At 40.8% G+C, this 23,283-nt stretch overlaps 1 protein-coding gene across 13 annotated transcripts in view; it reads left to right on the plus strand.

Moving 5' to 3' along the window:
- Window positions 1-23,283, plus strand: part of QTMAN (queuosine-tRNA mannosyltransferase) — a 459,649-nt gene that overhangs the window by 209,098 nt on the left and 227,268 nt on the right. For all 13 annotated transcript variants that reach the window (XM_075529859.1, XM_075529861.1, XM_075529854.1 and 10 more), the window contains one exon: window positions 19,414-19,581. In XM_075529859.1, coding sequence (XP_075385974.1) covers window positions 19,414-19,581 — 168 coding nt within the window. The remainder of the gene's footprint in view (window positions 1-19,413; window positions 19,582-23,283) is intronic.

Consider the following 23,283-nt stretch of genomic DNA (forward strand, 5'->3'; position numbering starts at 1 on the left):
CCAAAAAGTAAGTTTTCGTTGGCTTCATTTTCCCCCTGTATATCTGTAAACCTGTACTTAGAAAGATTTGATGTTCCTACAAAGAGAAGTACCTAAGGAATATTTTTATATAAAATGGTTTTTAGCCTCATGTATACTCATATTCTCTTTGCCTTTTTCTCTCACACACACAAACACACAAAGCTTCACACACTTATGCTACATTCTGGCACATTATAGAAGCAGGTAGCATATCCACTACCTGCTGTTGAAAGTGTTGACGATACTGAATTATTTATTCTATCTTCTACACTATCCAAAATCATTTTGGGTACTTTGACACATTTTGGTCTCTTCCATATGGATACTTCATGGTGGCAGAGTTGCCAGATGCTCAGGTTTTGTGACAGTCTTAGTTTTTCAAGGACTGTCGGAATATTCTTGGGAGAATCTCGCCTTGTTACTATTTCTTATAAAGTGGTAAAATACTAAAATTTCTTTGAAAGTGCTTCTTAAGACAGGAGTTATAACAAAACAAAACCAAATAAGCTAGAATGGCCCATCACCTAAGTAATACTGCGGTTTTAATAAGGGAACAATTCCTCATGAAGTTCATTTGTAATGCATCGACCTCACTTTTAATAATGAGTAGTAGTAATAACATTGAAAAATATGAATTTTGGGAATTAAAACAAAGTTATTTGAAATATCAAATGTTGATTCTTACATAACTTCAGCTATTCATTTCGCTCTCCATTATCAAAATGCAAAGATGCAAAACAGAAGATCAAGTCTAGTTTTTGTTGTTAATTTGCTTTGTTCCGTAGATTCTGACTTACAGTGACCCTCTGTACGGTAATAGGAGACATGGCCCAGTCCTGTACTATCCTTGAAGTTCCTGTGCTTGAGCCTATTGTAGCTACCTCTTTAATCTGTCCCATTGAAGGTCTTCCTCTGTTCTTGCTGACCTTCTACTCACTTTCCCGACATGATGTCCTTCTCCAGGGACGGATGCCTTCCAGTGCATGGCCCAAGTGTGTTGCAGTCATAGTCATAATTTGTTAGGGTCCACGCAGTTGAAGGCCATTGTTCAGCCAGTAAAATCAAAGGAAACATATTTCTTGTATTCTATGTTTTCAGCCAAGACCCAGCTGATGTCAGCAATGTCTCTTCTTTCACATCGTCTTAATCTGACTTGGATTTCTGGCAGTTCCTTGTCAATGTACTGTTGCGATCATTTAAAATTATCTCCAACAAAATACATTTGTGTCTGATATTAGTGATATTGTGTGATAATTTCTGCATTCAGTTGGGTCACCTTTCTTTGGAATGGTAATATTTAGGGATCTCTTCTTTTTCAGATGTCTAGGTAGCTATCTTCCAAATTTCTTGTCACAGATGAGAAACCCCTTCCAGTGTTGTATCCCTTTGTTAAAGCATCTCAATTGGTATTTCATAAGTTCCTGTCATGGATGAACATCGAACAATTCTTCATGATACAGTAGGTCTTTAGTATTTCTTTTCTTCTGAGACCGCCTGCGTGGTTCAGCGTTTTGCCCATAGACTCCTTCAGTATGGCAACTTAAAGCAGACCTTTTCCTTCTTGAGTTCTTTTAGCTTCAGAAATACTGTGTGTTCTTACCTTTTGTCTTTCTAATGCCACAGCTCTTATTATGGGTTGTCTTCTTGAGCCACCCTTTGCTTTGTTTCAGCTTTTACACCATCATCATCATCATCATCATCATCATCATCATTTCTCCCATTTGCTTAAACTTCTCTACAGTCAAGAGCAAGTTTCAGAGTCTCTTCAGACATCCGTTTAATTATTTTCTGTCTTTTTAGTGGTCTTTTGTTCTAATTGATGATCTTGAACTACCCCCTTGTCTCTTTACACTAATGTAGTTGATGTGATTCCTGTATAGCCTATCTGATGAGATCTAAGTATATAGTCACTGTTTATATTGCTGAAAGTGATATTTGCAATGAATGAGTTATTGGTCTTGTGAAACTCTTTCACCTGATCTCTGGAATCATTTTTATCACCAATTCTATATTTTGTAGCTGCTGATCCTTCTTCTCTCTTACTTTTGCCTTTTAGTTGCTGGTCATTCTCAGTGCATCTTGATTGTGTGTTCAGCCAGTTCCAGGTGAAATCTCCTCTGTAATGATGAATGGAAATCTCTTCTTCAGGTCGTCATTGTCTGCACAGTGCATCATGTGTGCGGCAGTTGCAAAATGGCTAAGGCTGTTCCATTTCACTAATGCCTGCGATATCCATCTTTATATGTTCTATTTCATGTTGTATGCCTTCCATTGTCTTAAGTTCATAATTGTACTTTCCACATTCTGCTTAATAATAGATTTCTGCAGCTTTCTTCTTATTTGAGCTGTGCCACATCAGCAAATGAAAATCCTGAAAGCGATACAACATCTGTGTCATTAAGGTTGACTCCACTGTGAGAAGACAGCTCTGCCCCAGGAGTATTTTGAATGTTTTCCAACCTCAGGGGCTCATTTTCCAGCACTAGAGCAGAGTAGAACAAGAGACCACTGCATGGCTTAAAGTCAGGAAAGACACGTGTCAGGGTTTTATCCTTTTACCATACACATTCAATCTGCATGTTAAGCAAATAATCTGACATGCTAGACTCTATGATGAACACAGCAACCGGATTGGAGGAAGGCTTAATAACAACCCGTGATACGCAGATGATGCAACTTTGCTTGCTGAAAACTAGGAGGGCTTGAAATACTTGCTGATGAAGACCAAGGACTGCAGCCTTCAGCATGGGTTACAACTCAGTGTAAAGAAAACAAAAGCCCTCACAGCTAGACCCTCGGGGAACATCACGATAAAAGGTTAAGTCCAAGATTTTGTTTTGCTGCACACACAGGCAATGCTCATGGACCCAGCAGTCAAGACATCTAACAACGCACTGTGTTGGACAAATCTGCTGCACTGGACATTTTTAAAGTGCTGAAGAGAAAACATGCCACTGTGAGGACCGAGGTATGCCTGACCCAAACATGATATTTTCCGTCCCTTCATACATATGTTAAAATTGGACGCTGAGGACAGAAGCCTTCAGAACTGATGCGTCTGAATCCTGGTGATGAAGACTACTGAAAATACTGCTGATTGCAGAGTAAATAGGTGGAGCTTGGAAGAAGTGCAGCCACAATGCTCCTCCAAAGGGAGGATGGTGAGACTCCTTTTCAGACGAGACCATGCCCTGGAAAAAGACTTCATGCTTGATAAAGGGGAGTGTCAGCCAAAAAGAGGAAGACTGTCAAGAAGAGGGGTTGACATGAGCTTGCTGCAATGGATTCACACGTAATGATTGTGAGGATGGTGTCTTGTTCCTTCTTACAGAGGGCGGCTTTCAGTCGCACCCGATTCAGTGCCATCGAACACCAACAACGTAGCAGGACATGTTGTATTGCAATTCAAAAGTTTTCACAGGCTATTTTCTTTTAAAAGTAAGATAGTCTGGTTCTCCTTTCCGGGTTGTCTTTGTCAAGAAGCTCCACTGGAACTTGGGGTGACTCTGCAGGTATTCGAACTACCAGTGACATAGCTTCCAGTTCATAGCAACGTGCAAGCCACGATAGTGTAGGAAGCTGGCAGATGAATGGTGATAAGTCTAGCATGTTATTTATTTTTCCCTTATTAACTAGATAGAACTCTTTCATGTACTATAGATCTCGTAAATGTTTGCTTGATTTGATTGTTTTTGTTTTTTGCCATCCGGGTGGCTCTGGTGAAAGGAGACTGTATGTACAGCTACATAACAGTGCCTGGTCCTGTGCTGACATCATGATTTTGCACGTGCTTGAGTCTGTTGTTGTGTCTAGGATGTCAGTTCATCTCACTGAGGGGTCCCTCGTTGACATTGACCCACAGCTGTAGTAATCATCATGTGCTTTTGCAGCAGTTATTCGCTACTAATGATCTGTCCAAACTGAATAGACCTACCTTTGCTTCCAAGGAGCATTTGGGCTGTCCTATCTCTCAGACTTTTAGTTCATGGTTTTGTTGGTCCACAGTGTATGCAGAATTCAACACTAGCACCACACTCCAAATGCATTAATTCTTGTTCTGTCTTCCGTTTTTATTGCACCATTTTCACATAATGTGGGTCCGTTGAAAAGCGCATGATTTGAGTTATAAAATTGACATCTTAGACTTTTTTAAAGCTTTATAGAGGTCTTTTATAACTGATTTGCCCAATGCAGTTTGGCAATACATCATTGGTTTCTTAAATACTTCTCCGAAAACTGATTATAGATCTAAATAGAATAAATACATTGGCAAGATCTTTTTTTTAATCTCTAGATTACTCTTAATTTAAGAGAATAGAAATACTAGGTATTTATTTATATCTATCCACCTATCTACTTACCTACCTCTCTACCTACCAAGGAGCCCTGGGAGCATAGTGGGCCAGCCCTTTGAACTCACTTGCTCCTCCTTGGGAGAAAAGGAAGCTTTCTGTCAAAAACCATGGATCTTAGTAGTATTGAAGAACCCTCCTGATCTTGCCTTTTCAATTCATGCCTTCAAATACACACCACTGGACATTTATCCATCTTTCAGTGTGGAAACATTTTCTACTTTCTGAGGCCGTGTGCGGCTCCCTGCTCCATTCTGCCACACAGTCATTTGTATTTCCTGGGTTCCCAGACCACTGCTGTGTACAGTCGGGGCTGCCAAGGTTGAGTGTTCAGTTGCTAAAAGAACGGTTATTGGTATGAACCCGTGTAGTGGTTCTGTGGGCAACAGTCTGGGGAGTATGCTTCCATAAAAAAATGACAGCCAATTAAGAGGTCCTTAAGCGCCGTTTGCCCCCAGGCATTTGAGGGGTCTATATACAGGATGGCATGGCAATTGAGAGGAGAGAAAAGCAACTAAAAAAGTTTTGTGATATAGGTCACATTGAATGACTAGAAACATTTTATTTTTAGACAATTTTGACAGTTTTAGTCATATAATTTTTAGTCATTTTATACTTTTCCTGCTTAATCTCTCTCCAAGTCTGTATTAATTATTTAAAAATGAAAAAACGGGCAATTAGTTACGTGGTGCTGGAGAGACTCACTGCCATCTAGTCGATTCCATTTCACAGGGCCCCTATAGGACAGAGTAGACGTGCTGCTGTGAGTTTGGAGGCTGTACACTTCTGCCGCAGCAGAAAGCTTCCTCTTGCTCCCACGGAGCTGCTGGTGAGTGAAACTACTGACCCAAAAGTTAGAGGCCGCCATGCCGCCACCAAGCCCCAGCGCTCCTGTGCTCAAGGGGGGGGGTGCTGACAACACAGAAGGAGCTATTGCATGTGAACTCTAGCCACTTAGAAGTTGCTTTCGTCTATCAATAAGGGAAATTTTGATCTTTTAAAAACTCTTTCTTTTTAATTAAACACACCGATATAGACTGGGAAGTATAATTTTAGAATTTTTATATTGTTGGTTTTAAAAATATTGTTGGTTTGATGAGAAACACAGAATTAACACATCAATATTTATTGGATGTTTCCTTTTATTGACACACCTTTGACCTATCTTTGTGCTGCAGACGTACAACATTAGTTCACATTTATATTCTTCAAAAATGTGTTGAGTTCTTACTGTGGGCAGTACATTTTTCTGGCTTTGATTTCATAATGAATTATCTCGTGATACCCTTATAATTGAAGTGACACATGAAATAGCAAAACATTAGGTATACTATATAAATTATTTGTGGGGAGGTATTTCTTCAAATGGCATATTAAGAACCAAATTCAGAGCAGATTTCAAAGAACTGTCTGAGACTTGCCAAAACAAACATAGGAGGAATAATCACAACACCAGAATCATCTCTATGAGAAGCATAGCAACAAAATGTCACAAATCAAATGATAGAACAACTCAGTAGAGTGAAGGATTCTGGGAGGCAAATTTTAGAAGACAATCATAAGCATTGAAAAATTTAGATCTTGTGACTGATTAGAGGGAGACCAAATATTAGGAGGCATTTTATTTTGTGCTTGTTAATTTTAGCAGGAGATGTTACTCAGTAAAAATAGCAAGTCACCATATTTTCCCTCGTTAGCCTCTTTGTTATTTGGGCACAGAATACCTTTCTTTCCATGGTTGTCAGGAGTAGTTTAGTTGATATACCAGAAGGCAGATATTTTTATTGTTGCTGCTGCTGATTTTGTTGTTGTTATGACTAGTTTGTCTATGCCTGTATGCTAATACGCAACTATGATGTCTCAAAGCTACCACCACTCCCAACCCTGCTTGCCTAGTTTCTCAAACTTGTCCTTAAAGTGTGCTTTCTGTATATATTTGAGCCAAGTCTTCTGTTTTGACGGGTCAATGCGTTCTTATAGGTGTCTATACTTAACAGCTCTGGAAAGGATGAATGGATGTGAGGGGAGCACTTCTATCCATTACCTAGTGCCTCCAGTGTTCTAACTTGGTAGTATTTAGAATGATCTCCAAGGGTTCATGATTGGCATGAACTAAAGGGCAAAGAACGTTCCAGTATAAATGATATGCTGTGTTAAGGAATAGTTTTCTATGATAGATTAATCATGAGGTGAATTATAAATATTTCACATACTAATTATATTAGTTTATGGAGATAAAACACCATATGAAGTGTTCCCAGCACACTCAGCAAGTTGGATGCTTTTTGCATGTTAATTGACGTACTTCTTCAAGGCTGGGATCATGAATCCCTGAAGATGACAGAAATTATTATCATGATAGTGTACATTACTGATCTTTGTACTGCGTTGACATCTACCTTTCCCCGTGAGTGCCTTTGTCTTGGATCATCTCTTGACTACTTGATAGATTCGGAAGGGGAAGGGGAGCACCGTGCCTGGTAGAGTATTAGAGGCCCCAAGGAAAAAGGCAACGGGATCAGTCAACAATTACATCCAATAACAACACTTCCTGGAATTGTGTTGGACGCTCAAGTAAGAAGATGAAGTGCTTCCTTTTGAAGGCACAAGATGCTTCCCACTCTACCTTTTTTTAGTGGTATGAATAACTAAGACTTAAATAGCTTAATAATACGATAAATAACAAATCAACCAGTTTTGTTTTCTGAATGCCATTTGTGAAATGAATGATTAACTCCTTCGTGCATGCACTTATTCACAGACACTGACTGAGGCCGGAGGGAAGCCCTGGTGGCGCGGCGGCTCTGCATCCGGCTGCTAACTGTAGTCAGCAGAGGGAAACCACCGGCCGCTCCCTGGGAGAAAGGCAAGGCTTTCTACTCCTGCCAGCCACAGGGGCAGTTCTGCCCTGTCCCGTAGGGGCCCTAGGGGTCAGAATCGACTTGGTGGCAGTGAGATTGAGACAGGAGTGTGCATAAGAAAGATACATTGCCTGCCTTAATGGAATCTAAACTCCTGGGGCAGTTCACTACCAAGTTCAGGAAATTATAGGCTGCTGCTGGTGAAGAAGAAGAAAGAGAACCAGAACAGCTGATCTAACCTTTCTCTTCAAGGGCTCCCCAAGGGTGCTTCTAAAAATTCACAGAAGATTTTTATTATCTTTTAATTTCATTTTCTTATCAACCTTTTTGAAGTCTTCTCATATATTCAAAGCAAGAACAAGGCACTGTTTGAACGACTGGGGAGAGACATGACAAACCAGTACCCACATTCGTAACAGCAGGGAGCAGGTCCTTTGGGGGAATTGTCTCCAAATGCAGTTGCTTTCAGGAGCTCCAGGTCAAATCGAGCCCTCTCCCAGCATCCCGCTGAGGTCCAACTCTTCCAAGATCTGTCTCTTCTTCTCCCTCTACTCCAAGCCCTACTTTGTTTCCACCTCTCCTCTGAAGGCATGAGAGCACCAGCATCTCTCTCTCTTTTCATCGCTGCTCTGGTCAGTCATTTCTCTCTGTAGTGCAGCCCTGACCACCCCCTTATGCTCTCTTTCAGCCCATACAGGGCACTGCTTGGATCTCACATCTTCAGGAGGACCTTCCTTCTTGGACATTACCTCTCCTGTTTGTATCACCAGAATTATGGAGTCACTCATTAAATGTGCTGTGCTTGTGATGAGTGAGGGGTGAAACCAAAACATTAAGGTTGCTACAGTGCTTCTTCTTACCAATTCTACTGCCAAACACATACAGTATACGAACAACTAATGCGAAAATGTGGAGGCACATTCTAATCATAGATGGCTTAAAACCTGCATGGAATAAGTGAAATGTAGTGCTTTGGGTCCGACTCAACTTGGATTTGGAGATCATCTCGACTTCTTGGCAACTTATTATCTTAACATTTATCCGAATCTCTTGTCATTCAATTTCTTAATTGGTAACATGGGGTTCAGAAGTGCAATCTTGAGGGTAATGGTAAGAATTAAATCCAGTCACGGATGGTCTGGAGGGCTGAATTCTCACCTTCCACAGAAGACCCCGGTTGGGGTTTCTGGTTCTGCTCCACCTGCATTTACCTGTCTGTTCAAGGAGGCCAAGTAACTTGCAGTGGTGCTTGCAGACTTAGACCAGAAGCAAGGGGCTGGCAATGTAATACTGAAAATTGGCCAGTGAAAATCCTGTGGATCCCAGTGGCCTCATCCATTGTGCAGGGAGTCTCCGTGAGTTGCTAAGATCAAAGATTAAATAGGATGGCACATGGTGATTTCCTCATTAGAATGGGTAATTTTAATCACCACGAGAGCCATGGTTTCATTTTGTATTTTATTTTCCTTTGGAAATTTCATTAGATATATTTTTACGTGTTAAAACTTTAATTCACATAAAGAAACATCTGCTTTCCTAATTGTCACAAATTATTTTATATAACATTTGGATCAGAAGAGTACACAACTACTCGTATATTACTCTTAGTTTCTGGGAGGTACAAATGGTTAATCCCATGGTTACTAAAAAGTTAAAGATTCCAGTCCATCCAGAGGTGCTATGGAAGAAAGGCCTGGTGATCTACTTGTAAAGGTAACAACTGCCAGAAGTCTCATTGAAGTCTTTACTCTAAAGCATCCAGAATTGGCAGGCATCAGAATTGACTGGATGGCAGGTGGGCTCATCTTGAAGAGCGACCTCAGAGGGCAGGGTACTGTGGTTCTTCTTCATGCCTTCCAGAGGGGGAGCAATAGTGGTGCATAGGCATTGTGCTCTTCCGTGCCTTCCAGAGATCTATGGTTTAAGTTTATTGTTTATTTATCATCTCACTTCACTACCTTTTTCTGGGGTCATGAGCCTTCACAACTCATTAATGATAAGAGAAAGTAAAGCACTGCTGGGATTCTACTGGAAGCCCTGGTGTGGTGTAGTGGTTATGTGCCTACTGTTAGTCTCAAGCCCAACAGTTCGGAACCAGCAGAGGTTCTGAGGGAGAAAGAAGGGGCTGTCTAATCCCTTAGAGAATGAGTGTCTCGGAAACCCACAGGGGCAGTTCTACCCTGTCTTATGGGGTTGCTGTGAGTTGGAATCCACTTCTTGCTGTTCTCATGTCTAAGGGGCATTTGGGGTGTAATTCTTCTGGCACAGTCTGGTCAGTTCTTCAGCAGTGTGTAGTAAAATTAATACTCTTCATTACCACCATAACTGAAAGGCATCAATACTTCTACACCCTTCTTATTCATTGTCCAGCTTTTGTAAGCTACGAGGCCACTGAAGATACTGTGGTTTAAGTCAGAAGTACCTTAATGGCAAAGCGACATCTTCCCTTGCTACACCACACCAGTCCCTCGAGAAGGACAGCATGCCTGGTACAGGAAAGGGTCAGCATGCGGAAGAGAACTCCTTAACCAGAGGGATGATCCGGGCAGCTGCAACAGCGGCTCTAATGTCGTGCTTGGAGGCCGGTTGCCGGGCCAGGATGGTGTTGTGCTTTTGGGCAAAAGGTCATGCTAAGCCTGGAACTGGTGTGATGGCATCTGACAACCATAAATGTTCTGAGTGATTCCTATTACTCTGTGTTTTATAAGAATATTGTTGATAATGGATTCCAATCCCCCAAGAAACTAACATGTGCGGGAAAAAATATTTAAATAACAGTAAAAATTTATTTATGGGTTTCATGTTTCAACAGGAAGCTTCTCTTTTCTCCTTTCTCTTCCTTCTTACAAACAGTTACCGAGTGTCTTTTTATGAATTTGGCACTGTGACAGATACCAAGAATTAGAAGACTCTTGACAATAAAAAATGTTTAAATATATATTGAGTGAAAAATTTTTAAAAGAAGCTGTTTCTCTCTAGGATAGCACCAGTTTCATACGTTTAAATAATAATATAGAAATTCTTCCCTCCCTCCATCCTCTTGAAAGGTTGCTGGAATAAAGTAAATGGGATCTGAATTTGAGTGGTACTTTTCTCTAAAGAAACTCAAGCATCATGTACTCTGCTTCTCTGGGAATCTATGCGAAGCCTTGGTGGCTCAGTGGTTAAAATGCTTAAATAGAAACCCAGCGTTCAGCAGTTCAGAATCAGCCGTCCTTCCATGAGTGAAACAAAAGTCTGTGTCCTTAATGATTTATAGCCTTGTGTATCCTATGGAGCAGTTCTGCTGTGCCCTATAGCATCGCCATGAGTCAGAAGCAACATGATGGCAGCTGGCTAAGCGCCTACAGGGCAGGTCATGGTGAGGACAATATTGCTGTGGTGATCCGTGGTAAGCCAATGTCCCTGTGTTTGGAGACAAACCTCAGTGGCAGGTTCTACCTACAGACCTCGATTCTCTGCCTTACTTGAGACTCTGGCCCAGTCCTCTGAAAGGAATACATACTTTAGGGAGCAAAACGTCCAGCTTACTAATCAATGCCACTCAACAGGAGAGCTTTCGGAAAGCTGGACATCCCTGTTCAACATCCTACAAATTACCCATCACAAGAACCAAGAGAATCACATGACTTCTTTTCCACTAGATAAGTCTTTCCCTCTTGTGTTTTTCATTGTTTTAGCAACTGGAAGCATTTTGCTGCAGTATCCGTGAAAGGTTTTGTTTATGTGTTTGTTTTTTAATCTATAGCATGTAGTGGAAACATCCCAATTAAGATGAAGTAGCTGACAACTAAAGTAAATTGTGTTAAAATTTATTTAGGGCATCAATGATGAATGCCTGCTACAATCCAATTTTCTTTCTATATAGGTTTTAAGAATTACAAACTGGCTCAAAATGAAAACTTTCGAAGTGTCTAGAATAATTCTCATGAAGGCACCTCTGGACTATGGCGCGTGTGTTGTATTTAAGGCGCTGTCAAGGCACTTTGGGGGCTAAAAACGGGAGGGAGGCAGAAGCACTGCTCTCCTGCATGTCTCATCTCTGGCTTGTCAGCAAGCCTGTGAGCTCTCCCCAGTACATCCCCCTCAGCACCCCAGCGCTGTGCTTCATCCAAGTTCTGCCGCCGTTTCCCTCCTTCCACTCACGATGCCTGCAGTCTGCTTCATATAGCAGTTAGCAGAAAATAGTTTATATTAAAAAGTAACAATAGTAACAACAAAATCTCATGAACCATGTAAATAAGAGTCATAAAAACAAGAGATCATATAAAGAAAATTTCAAAACTTCTCAAGTAGATGAATGTAAAACTCATAGCCTGGTCAAAGAAATTGTGATTTCTCATATGATAAGCTCAACTTTGGGGGTTCTCAATATATATTTTTTATTAAATACTTTCATTGGGGGCTCTTACATTATCTTATCACAATTCATACATTCATCCACTGTGTCAAGCACATGTACACATATGCTCCCATCACCATTTTCAAAGTATTCTCACTTGAGCCCCTAATACCAGCTCCCCATTTAGTCCCCTCCCTCCCCCGCCTGTCCTCCCTAACAAACTCTTGATAAGTTATAGATTGTTATTTTCAAATCTTACATCGCCCTCCATCGCCCCTAACCCACTTTCCTGTTGTTCATCCTCCTGGGAGGGAGTTATAGGTTGATCCTTGTCATTGATAAGCTCTATTAAAAATCTTGTGGTTCTACAATTATTAATGACCTGACTAATAAGACGCTATTTAAGGTGATATGGGTTCAAGCCCAAGAGAGAAACTCCTTGTAGGTAGAGACTGAGTGGATGAAAGGCTGACCTGGAGTCAATTTGAGAGATACTTGTTTATTTGCACTGGGAGGCTAACGCACTGGATCACCTATATCCACAAGTAAGGTTGTTGCAGGGGCTCTTTGATACCAGTTAACAAACAACTTTGAGTGAGGTAGGTTACTGGACCTATTTGCACATAGGACATTAAGGACCTAAAACTCATTACTTTATTACTGCTATTGTGTGTGCCAGTCAGGCCTGGATGTGTGTGTGTGTGTGTGTGTGTGTGTGTGTGTGTGTGTGGTGTCTGCCAGGTAAGCTGGGGGACACCCTAGAGATGCCTGATGAATTGAAGTGAGGTCATTTTCGAAGGGCTAGTTAGCCAGTGTTCCTTCACAGGGTTAAAAGCAAATGTTAAAACTCTGCAGTGATATGTACATTTTGCAAAGTAAAAAAAATAAAATTAATTCCTTTCAATGTGAAAATAAGGAGCCCTGGTGGTTCTGTGGCTTAGAGGCATTGGACTGCTAACACAAGGTCAGTGGTTCAAATCCACCTGCTGCCCCGCATGAGAAAGATGAAGCTGTCCGCTCCTGCAAAGATTCCCAGGCTCGGTGAGCCCATTGGGAGCCATGAGTTAAAATCAGCTCCATAGCAGCAGGGTTGGTTTGGTTTTCAATGTGACACTTAATGATCTCATTCTTTTTACTTCAAATTCTTTAATGTTATGTTTTACTCGCCCCCCCCCCCCAATAGAATTCAAAGTTATTTTCATGTCTGTTTTTCTAAGCACTGTCAATAAACACAGTGCTCTAGCCTTTTTTGGTCTCCATTCAGTTTCTTGACCTGCCGGTTTTTCCTTGCCTCGGCAAGAACAGCCTACACGGGTGTCTCTTTGATGTTCTGTGTTATGCCCTTTGTTTAGCCTGATGGTTGCTGGTGTTGCGAGCTGTGGAGACCGTTCTGACTCATGGAGACCACAGGCGCTACAGGCTGAAACCCCACCAGGTTCCCCACAGTCCTCCTAGTTGTTCTGTGTGAATCCATTGTTGCAGCCACCGTGTCCATCCATCTCACTGTAATTGTAGTCCCTGGTAAATAATACGTGTTCAACATAGACTTGCTAAATGAGCACACATATGCAATTTTCGGCTGTCCCTGTGTGGTGCCCTTACTTACACAATGTTTGGTAATGAACATGTGATTTCTAATTGCCTTAAAGAAAAAAAACCAAAAGGCTCTTTCCAGAATTGCGTAGCTTAATGGGTTCGTGAGGAAGAAGTTAGAAATTATATTACCACCAGCAGGTAAAAGGTCTTTTTACGAAAATTAACAAACAACACAAAACAAAAAGAAAATCCATTCAATGAGGAATTGGATCCAGTATCATAAGAAGACAGGGAAAGTATCCCGTGAAGGCCCTCCCAGGGCTGCCCTTTTCACTATAGTAGCTGCTGGGTATGCTGGACTCTTTAATGTAACTGAATATGATCAATTTAAGTTTAAATCAGTCAAAGTGCTTTGAGTTAATATTTTCGTTCCTCAGTCACAGTGCCCACAATCCCAATGTGCTTGCTCCATGCCCCTATCTGGCTTGTGGCTGGATGCTCTCCTGTACGGAAAGACAGAGCCTTTCTGTCATCACAGAAAACGATCCTGGGCTATGTGGATTGAGGAGCCTGTGGAATAAGTGTCACGGGAAACTTTGCTCAGGGGACTACGGAGGCATTCTGAGACCGAGCAAGTGGCACTGCTGGAAGAATGGTATTCGTTTATTTATTATCAAAGATGTAACTGGAGCTGTGCAGGAAATTATTGAAGTATGAGTAACACAACCCAAACTATTGTCTGTGTAGTTGTGTGCCCTATGTCGTAGGGGGTTCCAGAGGAAGGGGACGCCTCCTAAAAGATCTTAGGGGGCAAGAGCAAACCTTCCAAGCCCTTGCTTAAAGGATTCCTGTTGGCCAGTACGTGACGGTGGCTGGAATATTGAAGGCCTGTCCTCTTTTCTTATTTCACTGCCTGACCATATCATGGATGACATAAAAATACTCATCTTTGTAAGAATGACCACATTCTTACAGTGTTTGGGTTTACTTCAACTTCTCATACAGGGCAAAACACCAGTTTGTTCACATTGAGCCAAAAAAGAATAAAATCCCAGTCTCTCTCATTTCGTTGTGTTAAGTGCCGTTGGTGTCTTTTAGCAAATATGACTCAAGTTGTAGATATGATGTGCATTGGAAAAACCGAGAGATGTCTGTGGACACAATTGCCAATCCCAGGCACTTGGAATGGTGTTACCATGCCTGTAAGCAGGGTCGTTTTGGTTAGACTGTTCTAATAGCAGCTTGCTTGTACTTTTGGTGAGATGGTAAGCTAATCATGTAGCTGTTAATTTGAATTTAGCAGACATTTTAAATACAGGTTTCTCTTGCAGAGACAAAAGTTACAATTTAAAGCTCTTTGGTGGTCTAAAAACAGCTTAATTCTGTAGTCGCCTGGTAATAAGTACTAATCCAGCTTATACAGTGATTGTAGTATGTCATGTTTGTGAAAGATTGCCCAACTGCTTTCTCGGGATTTTATGTTAATTTTAAAATATTAAACATAAAACCTTATAGCGTCTTCATGCTGAGATAAACTGTTCAATTTAACTTGTGCTCAAGCAGCAGCTGTCAGAAATTATCCTGTTCCTAGTGGGGTTTGATATCACCTTGTGGCCTCTCCTGCCAGAGACACACCGTGGGGATGCAAAGATCACCTTGTGAGGATTTATTGCTTAAATAATACCTGAGGCAGAGAGAACACTGGAATTGTAGAGATTACATGCTGATGAAGTGGTGTCATTCCGTGTATCAGTATAATCTTTCTTTTTAGATCGATGGTAGGGCCACAGTAAAGAGTCTGAATCACACCTGCATTCCTTGTGTGGGCATGTGCATCACTTCTCTTTTGGGGTGATGTTGACTAAATGTCTGAGTTGTTGTTTATTGCCAATCCAAGCACCATTTTGAAAATGAAATGCGAGAGCACTGCTTTCCTGAAGATGGGTGTGATCCCCACAAATCAGGGTAGTGGGGCTATTTCAACACTGGCTGTCAAACTATAGTGATTTATTTTCCCTGGTTGAACAAACGGAACGAATGTTGTCGGCAGTACCAAATGGTTAAGATCATGAAAATCCTTGCCTGTTGACTCCTAAACGAATCTAGAGAGAGATATAGATATATTCTTTTATTATTTGTATTCCTGGAAATGAACATCTTTTTTCATTAACATTTTTTGTTGTGAATTGGGTGAAGGTTTACAGAGCAAATCGGTTTTCTGTTCAATAATTCTAACATTATGTTGTACTAAAACGAACCTTATTTTTCTGATGGAATCTCATATTTCCAACTTGATATGAATTTCTTTTTTTCTTTTAATTTTTAAATAGACATATCCCTCACTTACCATACAGTTCCACAGTTCAGTCATATTGTAAAGCGTTGTGCAAGCATCCCCACAATCAATTTTAGAAAGTTTTCATCTGCCTGGGATTCATTGTTGTTAGCCCCCATTTCCCTCTAAGGACCTCGGCCATGGCCCTAGGCAATAATTAATCCAGTTACTGACTCCATAGAAATACGTTTTGGAAGGCTTAACTTTCGGTTTGGATTCTGTAGTTACACATGAGCTGACGGGTTTTGTTGAGAGACAGAGAGAAAGAGAAAGACGGGGAGAGAATGTGGTAGGGATAGAGTGAAGGGCTCACCCTTGTCTAGCATTTTTTTTAATAGATGGCCAAACCTCATGTAGGAAATTAACAGTTGAATCACAAGTAGAAAGACATATGTAGGGGTTCTTTTGTGTATGGAAGGAGCCCTGCTGGAGGTGTTGGGTACATGGTGGGTGCTAACCCCAAGCTCTGTGGGAGAAAGAAGGAGCTGTCTGCTTCCATGAAGATTCACCCCCGCAGAAACCCGACCTTGGGTCATTTGAGTCGGAATTGGCTCGAGTGGCGGTGGTTGGGACTATTTATGACGCGGAACATTTTCCCAACTCATTGCGTTTCATGCCTAGTCCTCACGTGTAGTTTTATAAATGCAGTTTCTTTAAGAACAGCAAGAATAGCTAAATAAATTGCTATATACCATTCACTTAGATTTAATCTTTACTTTTAGTTTTGTTTTTCTTAAATACAAGACACTTTTATGAGGGAAAGGGAAGTTTTGGGTAGTACAGCTCAAAGTGCACAGTATCCCTCATAAGTGTGCAAGGCCACATGGCGGATGCTGTGGGAAAGTTCACGATGAAAAACGCCCCCCCCCCCCCAGGCACTTCGTGGGAGCATGGAAAAACAAGGAAAGGAGTACCGAAACGGGACCGTCGAACCAGTGTGTGGAGTCAAGTGTGTGGGACCGAGTAGGAAATCCCAAGAGAGTGAGCGGACCGCCAACAGACACACGTGGGAGGAACCTGCCCGAGTGCATCCAAACAAGAGAGGCAGCCTGCCCCTGCCTGCTGTCATCCCCACCTATCCCCACTGGCTGGGGAGGTGTGGTTGAGGGTATTGGCTGATCTTACTGGCTGAGTTTAAGCGCACCTGTGTGATGTCATGTGCCTAGTGTGTGTGGGCCCAGGATGGATTCTCCCATAGGTCTCTAATTAATGGGCCTGATTTCTTTGCAACCCCTGATTTCTTTGTGGACTGGCCGGCTAGTTTTCCTTTAGCATTTCGTAGGCATGTGGTGGAGACAACCTCCCTTTATCCCCCATCTAGCTACTTTCCATTCCCCGCTGAAGGAGTCTGTACTCAAATCATTGGGGATTTAATGTTTTAATGTAGCATTCTAGAGTGAATGTTTGCACCTGTGCTGTTTCTCTGATATACACTAGCTACACTTGAACAGCTATTATTATTGGAAACATTTAGATGGAACCATTTACGGGTTAACTTGCACACATCATGACACTTCATACTCAAATAACTTAGCCTGTATCTCATGAGAATAGTAAGAATATTTTCTGATAGACCACCATTACAAATAATATACCAAAGAAGTTTAAGATTGGTAAAATTTATATTCTTATGTTTAGCTCATAATCCTATTTTCTCTCTTATCTTAATAATGTCTTTTCTAGCTGTGCTTTTTTAGTCCAGTATCCAACCAAGTGGGAAGCATTGCATTTGTTGTCACATCTCTTTATTTTCTTGCAATGTAGATTTTCTCTTTTATAGCACTGGTGTTTTTTAAGACCCAGTCCAATCATTTTGCAGAATATTTTTTCAGTTACCTCCTTATGAAAAAACTCAGGTTAGGCATTTTGGTAAAGAATGCTATCATTGGTAATGGTACATTTTTCTCAGTGCATCATGAAAGAAGTATATATCCCTTCATTCCATTGTTGCTTATGTGAAATTTGATTACTTCTTTATAGTGGTGTCCACCAGCTCTGTTATAAAGATGTCTTCTTCTTGGTAATTTCATATGCACTATGGGGGCTTAATGAATTTTTGCTGTGTGAAAAACATTGAGCATGCTGGGATCTTACTGATAATGGATGTGAAGTCGTTGCAGTAGTGAGTGGGGAGGAGGGGTAGATGGGAGAGAGGAGGTATTGTTCATTTACTAGACCTACGAGTTGACGTGCACTTTCTTTGAAGGGAAATACTGATTGAGATGAACACTTTGCTGTTCTCTCTGCTAAGTGTTAGATTTGTAGATATGCAGATATCTTCATATTTCAAATTTTTTTCATCTAACTTTTATAAATGATTCGATTTGGTGATGGAGATAAGGACGGGCTGGAGTTATCTTTGAATAAAATAACACATTATTTGGCTATAATTTTTTTCTGTTTCCTCTAGTTGAGTGCAAATTAGGCAATTAAAAAAATAAATGCACATTTTGCAAGGGTATTTTTAGTTTACGCATGTATATACCTATAATACAACTTTATGGATTGAAAGAGAGATCACTGCCTTTTGGTCGTAATGCGCCTCTTCTAGCCTATGAAGAAGACACTCGAATTCCTATTTATGATGTATGTACTTATTATGTAATCCTTCTTTTGTGAAAGGCTGGTGCTGCAGATCATATAAACACCTGAAGCTAACCATTTGGCTTGTCAGCGAGGGAGGATTTATAATGGTTGTAATCATGGCAATAACAAGGATGGTCTTCTGTATTTATTAAGTGCAGTAAAATGCATTTGCAATGTAAGTGGTCCAACACAAATTCATATGGGTATTGAAAACTCTCCAAGCTTAGGAGACTAGGGAGGCCTTGCTCTGTCACTTTTTACAAGTGTGAGAGAGAGGTAGCAGAGAGGTGGGGGGACTCTTAACCTTCTTGAACCTCATTTTTTAGAATTGGAACTAAAGCCATAAGGGTCAAAAGATGCTACATTATGTTATAAAGGTGACATTTCATTCAAAGCATGCCATCTGAATGTCCTCAGCTGCACAGAGACTGCGATTTGTCTTTCTTTTGTGTCCATATATGGCAGGCATCTCACCAGTGAAACATTTCCTGCTTGTTCCCAACAGTTATTGCTCCCTTCTGTTTGTTCCTCGAAGACTTTACCCCTCTCACCGTTACAAGCAGCATGCATCCTCGTGTGCTCTCAGTCCTTCTGGTTTGAACGTGGTCCATAGTAGGCATTTGGCAAATGCTTGAATGAGAGTGGAAATAGACACCTAGCTCTCATTTATAAATCTGGGTAGGTAAGCTTCCTGGTCCCCTTTATTCCCCCGACCAGAGAATTAGCCTTTCATCAGTTTTTAGGCTAGTGTTTTAAATAAGGGATTTTATAGATTGTGCATCTGGTGCTATTAGCAAACCTAGAACGGTGAAGAAAAGATAAAACAAGTATTGCAGGATTCTTAAAAAAGGGGGGGGGGCGTGGCTGCAGGAGATGCTGTGTGAGAAAACATGCCAAGAAAAAAAGACCACACGAGATAAGCGTATTGCAGAAATCAAAAGGGTTTGTGTCCTAACACGAGCATGTGCCATTGTGGCTCATATATTGACTTTCAGGAATTGGTTGCATAAAGGAATAAAGTGTAATGAAACTGGCAAGTAAAGTATTCCCCAGCCAGTCTTAGCTTTGTTCCATTTGTCCTTCAGACAGAGCTTTTCTAGCCTTTTTCAATAAAATCTATCCAGTTTTTGGGGGGTTTTTTTCTTCATCTCTCAGTAACTGAGCTAAGAAGACCAATGAGATTCTGGGCTTTTATAGTTCTTAGCAGCTGCTTTTTAAGAGATCAAAACTTAGAATGCTGCTACGTGGAAATTAGGCTTTGCTCTTGATGTGTCCCTATAGAGGATATGTTTTTCTTGGGATGAGATGAGGAGAGGCGGGCAAAGGATGACCCCTTCAAGCATGCTCAGGACAGTAAACCCTAATTTCCTTGTTTTCTAGGATCCTCTTTACAAGCTCAGTGCTTAACCTGGCTGAACTGGCTGCCCTTCGGCCTGACCTTGGGAAATTGAAAAAGATTCTCTATTTCCACGAGAACCAATTGGTGTATCCTGTCAAGAAAAGTCAGGAGAGGGATTTTCAATATGGATACAACCAGATTCTTTCATGGTAGGTATAAATTGCATCGCTATATTTCATCTACTGCCACTTCCCCCCCCCCCCCAGGATTTTTAGCTTTTTAGTTTGGAGACCTTTCATGTACCTATTAAAAATAAATAGAAACAACATTTCATGTACGTATTTAAAAATAAGGAAAGAAACAGCATTTCTAAGGTAGGTATGGATATGTAAGCATAATTCCATGATGGTAGTTTCTTGTGTTTCTTGACTATATATAAGACCATAGCATATCCATTTAAAAATTACTTACCGTATATACTTGAGTATTAGCCAACCCCACTATCAGCCAAGGCACCTAATTTTACCACAAAAACTGCATTAAAACTGTGCTGAAAAACTCTGCTTATATATGATAGTGGGACAGGAGGAAAGCCAAGGGAAATAGAGGAAAGAGCTGAGAGGCAAAGGGCATTTATAGAGGTCTAGATAAAGACATGTACATATGCAAATATATTTATATATGAGGATGGGGAAATAGATCTATGTGCCTATATTTATAGGTTGAGTATTAAGGTAGCAGAAGGACATTGGGCCTCTACTCAAGTACTCCCTCAATGCAAGAATACTTTCTTCTATTAAATTGGCATTCTATGATGCTCCCCTTCCCGACACAACTGCTGAAGACAAAGTGAGTGAATAAGCAAGTGTGGTGAAGAAAGCTGATGGTGCCTGGCTATCAAAAGATATAGCGTCTGGAGTCTTAGATGCTTGAGGGTTAACAAGCGGCCATCTAGCTCAGAAGCAACAAAGCCCACGTGGAAGAAGCACACCAGCCTGTGCAATCACAAGGTGTCGAAGGGATCAGGTACAAGGCATCATCAGAACAAAAAAATCTTACCATAGTGAATGAGGGGGGGGAGTGCAGAGTGGAGACCCAAAGCCCATTTGTTGGTTACTGGAGATCCCCTTGCAGAGGGGTCTAGGGGAGGACATGAGCCAGTCAAGGTGCGATGTAGCACCGATGAAAAATACAACTTTCCTCTAGTTCCTAAATGCTCCTTCTCCCCCTCCCCCCGACTATCATCCAAATTCTACCTTGCAAGTCTGGCTAGACCAGAGGATGTACACTGGTATAGATAGAAACTGGAAACAGGGAATCCAGGGTAGATGATCCCTTCAGGACCAGGGGTGTGAGTGGCTATACTGGGAGGGTAGAGGGAGAGTGGGTTGGAAAGAGGGAACCGATTACAAGGATCTACATGTGACTTCCTCCCTGGGGGACGGACAACAGAAAAGTAGGTGAAGGGAGACGTCGGGCAGGGCAAGATATGACAAAATGATAATTTGTAAATTATCAAGGGCTCATGAGGGAGGGAGGAGTGGGGAGGCAAGGGAAAAAATGAGGAGCTGATGCCAAGGGCTTAAGTGGAGAGCAAATGCTTTGAGAATTATGAGGACAGTGAATGTACAGATGTGCTTTACACAATTGATGTATGTATGGATTGTAATAAGAGTTGTATGAGCCCCTAATAAAACGATTTTTAAAAAAAAGAAAAGAAAAACTCTGCCTCTACACAAGTATATGGTGTATATATAACAAGCTAGCTATATATTGAAATAATTATTCAACTCTGTATTTTCCCACAACATTCAGAATCATCATCAGTGGACTATCAGGATCTTTCACCTCTGGTCTTCTTGATCTGTTGTTGGAAGTGTATTTAGTCAGCTCCGATTCCCTCTCATGCTCACTGTAGTCAGCTAATATCCAAGTAGTAATTTACAGAAAAGAAAGAACGCATCATGAACAAAGCGTATTTTACCCACTTCAAAGAATTGTGTTGTATGGGAATGTAGACTCCAGTTGTGGTCATTGTTGTCTGCTCATTGAGTCTTTTGAAATTGGATCGCCTTAAGCTACCATGACATTTCAAAGTTGATTGTCCTGGTTTGCTCATTCCTACTTTAGCAAGTATGATCCCTCGAGTTTAGTTAGTAAAAACAATTAAGAGCAACTCCGCGGAATGGCTTTGCTATTGGATCCTATTCAGTGTAACCACTACCAGATTTGACTTGGCCCCTTTGAGTCACCTTCATTGGCAGTTATTATTTAAACAGATCCACGTCTCTTGCAAGTGTGTTTCAGAGTTGTGTTGACATAGGAAAACCGCTATGCACTAATATTTCTGCGGTTCGAGCGTTTTGTAAATGTTTTCCTGCAATCATTTTTACAAGATGCTTCAATTGTGAAGTAGCAGTGCTATCAACACAGAATGAAGCTGAAACTGCTTTACTTTAAATGTCTCATAAAGAAGCAACCGTCTTAAAATTTCCCAATAAAATTAGAATCTTTTATATTGAAACAGAGGATGGAAATATATTTTTAAGAACAAAAATAAAATCATGTTGGGCTGTATCAATATGGAAATCATTTGTTATTGTCTTTTGATTTCTTGAATTAACATCCTTCTTCCCCTCAGATAATGTGTGCTTATTACTCCTGAGAAATCGTTGGGGGGAAAAATTAAGATGATTTTCCCCTTTATGAGTGGTTTTTAAAGCTAATGGAAGTTACACCCACTCATATCAGGGAAGAGATGCACCAAAAAGACTATTCCTGTAAACTACCTTGGATCTTTAATTTAGCCCAGGCCGGATTTTAGAAGAATATAAATAATCGGGTGCATGCCTTTGGAGGGCAGCTATCTAAACATTTTTAGCTTCATGCCCTCATCTCTCTCTTTCATAAAAGATTATTTTTGTTTATAAGAAAGGGGACTCTAAAAGCTTGCACATGATTTCTCAACATTGATGCTCTTGAGGGAGTCAACTGAGACAAGCTCGGAGAGAAAGAAGTGGCTTCCTCATGTGCTGCCTTCGTAATGGGAACAAATGTCTCGCAACCGGCTCGAGGAAAAATAAGAGTGTCGGATAGAGTCTGGCCTCCTCAAATGTGTCTTTCGTTTTCTTGCTGACTTCTGCTTTTGTTGGCAATGTCAGATTTTTTTCTTGACTCTGTGGCAGTTAAGGACTTTAAAGATGACTGACATAAGCACTCACTTTAAGTAGAGGTTTCACTGACCCCCTGACTTATGAACACATGTCGTAACTATATATTATGACCTGTGGGTCGCTATTACAATATGTGACATATGGTGAAAACAGACTAGCTATAAAACATCCTTCAACGTTTGCTGTATGATTACATTGGTTTCCTTATAGCTCGATGTTAACTCAGCACTTTCATGACATTCTACATTCCTTTGTGTTACCCACGTTGTAATCACTGCCACCTCCCAAATTTGTACCACGTTGAATCTGAAAAAGAAGAAGTTGCTTATACCAGAGATAAGCAATCTGGCGTTGGCGCTGGTGGGGATGGGCATCTCGGCTTCACAGTCCGGTGAACTTGCACCTCCTCTTCAGTTTTCTTGATCTTTCATTTTAGGATGAAATAAAACCAGCGACTCTTTATTTAATCATGAATACTTTCTTATCAAAGCATTCATAAATACCACACTGATATCCATTGACACTGAGTTGATCATTGCTTAAAGCAAGAGGATCATCTCCAGAAAGTCAAAGATGTTATTTAGCAAATCAGGTTTTCTGTTTATAAAAAGTCATAGTACATACTCAGGTTTTTATTCAGTTTATTTATATGATTACTATGGTATTAGAATGTCTTTTAAAAATATGCAGGCAACTCTGAAAATTGCTTGCATGGTTATCACTTACATACTTTTTTAC

The sequence above is a fragment of the Tenrec ecaudatus genome, chromosome 13 (genome assembly GCF_050624435.1).
Source record: "Tenrec ecaudatus isolate mTenEca1 chromosome 13, mTenEca1.hap1, whole genome shotgun sequence".
In the NCBI taxonomy this organism is placed as follows: Eukaryota; Metazoa; Chordata; class Mammalia; order Afrosoricida; family Tenrecidae; genus Tenrec; species Tenrec ecaudatus.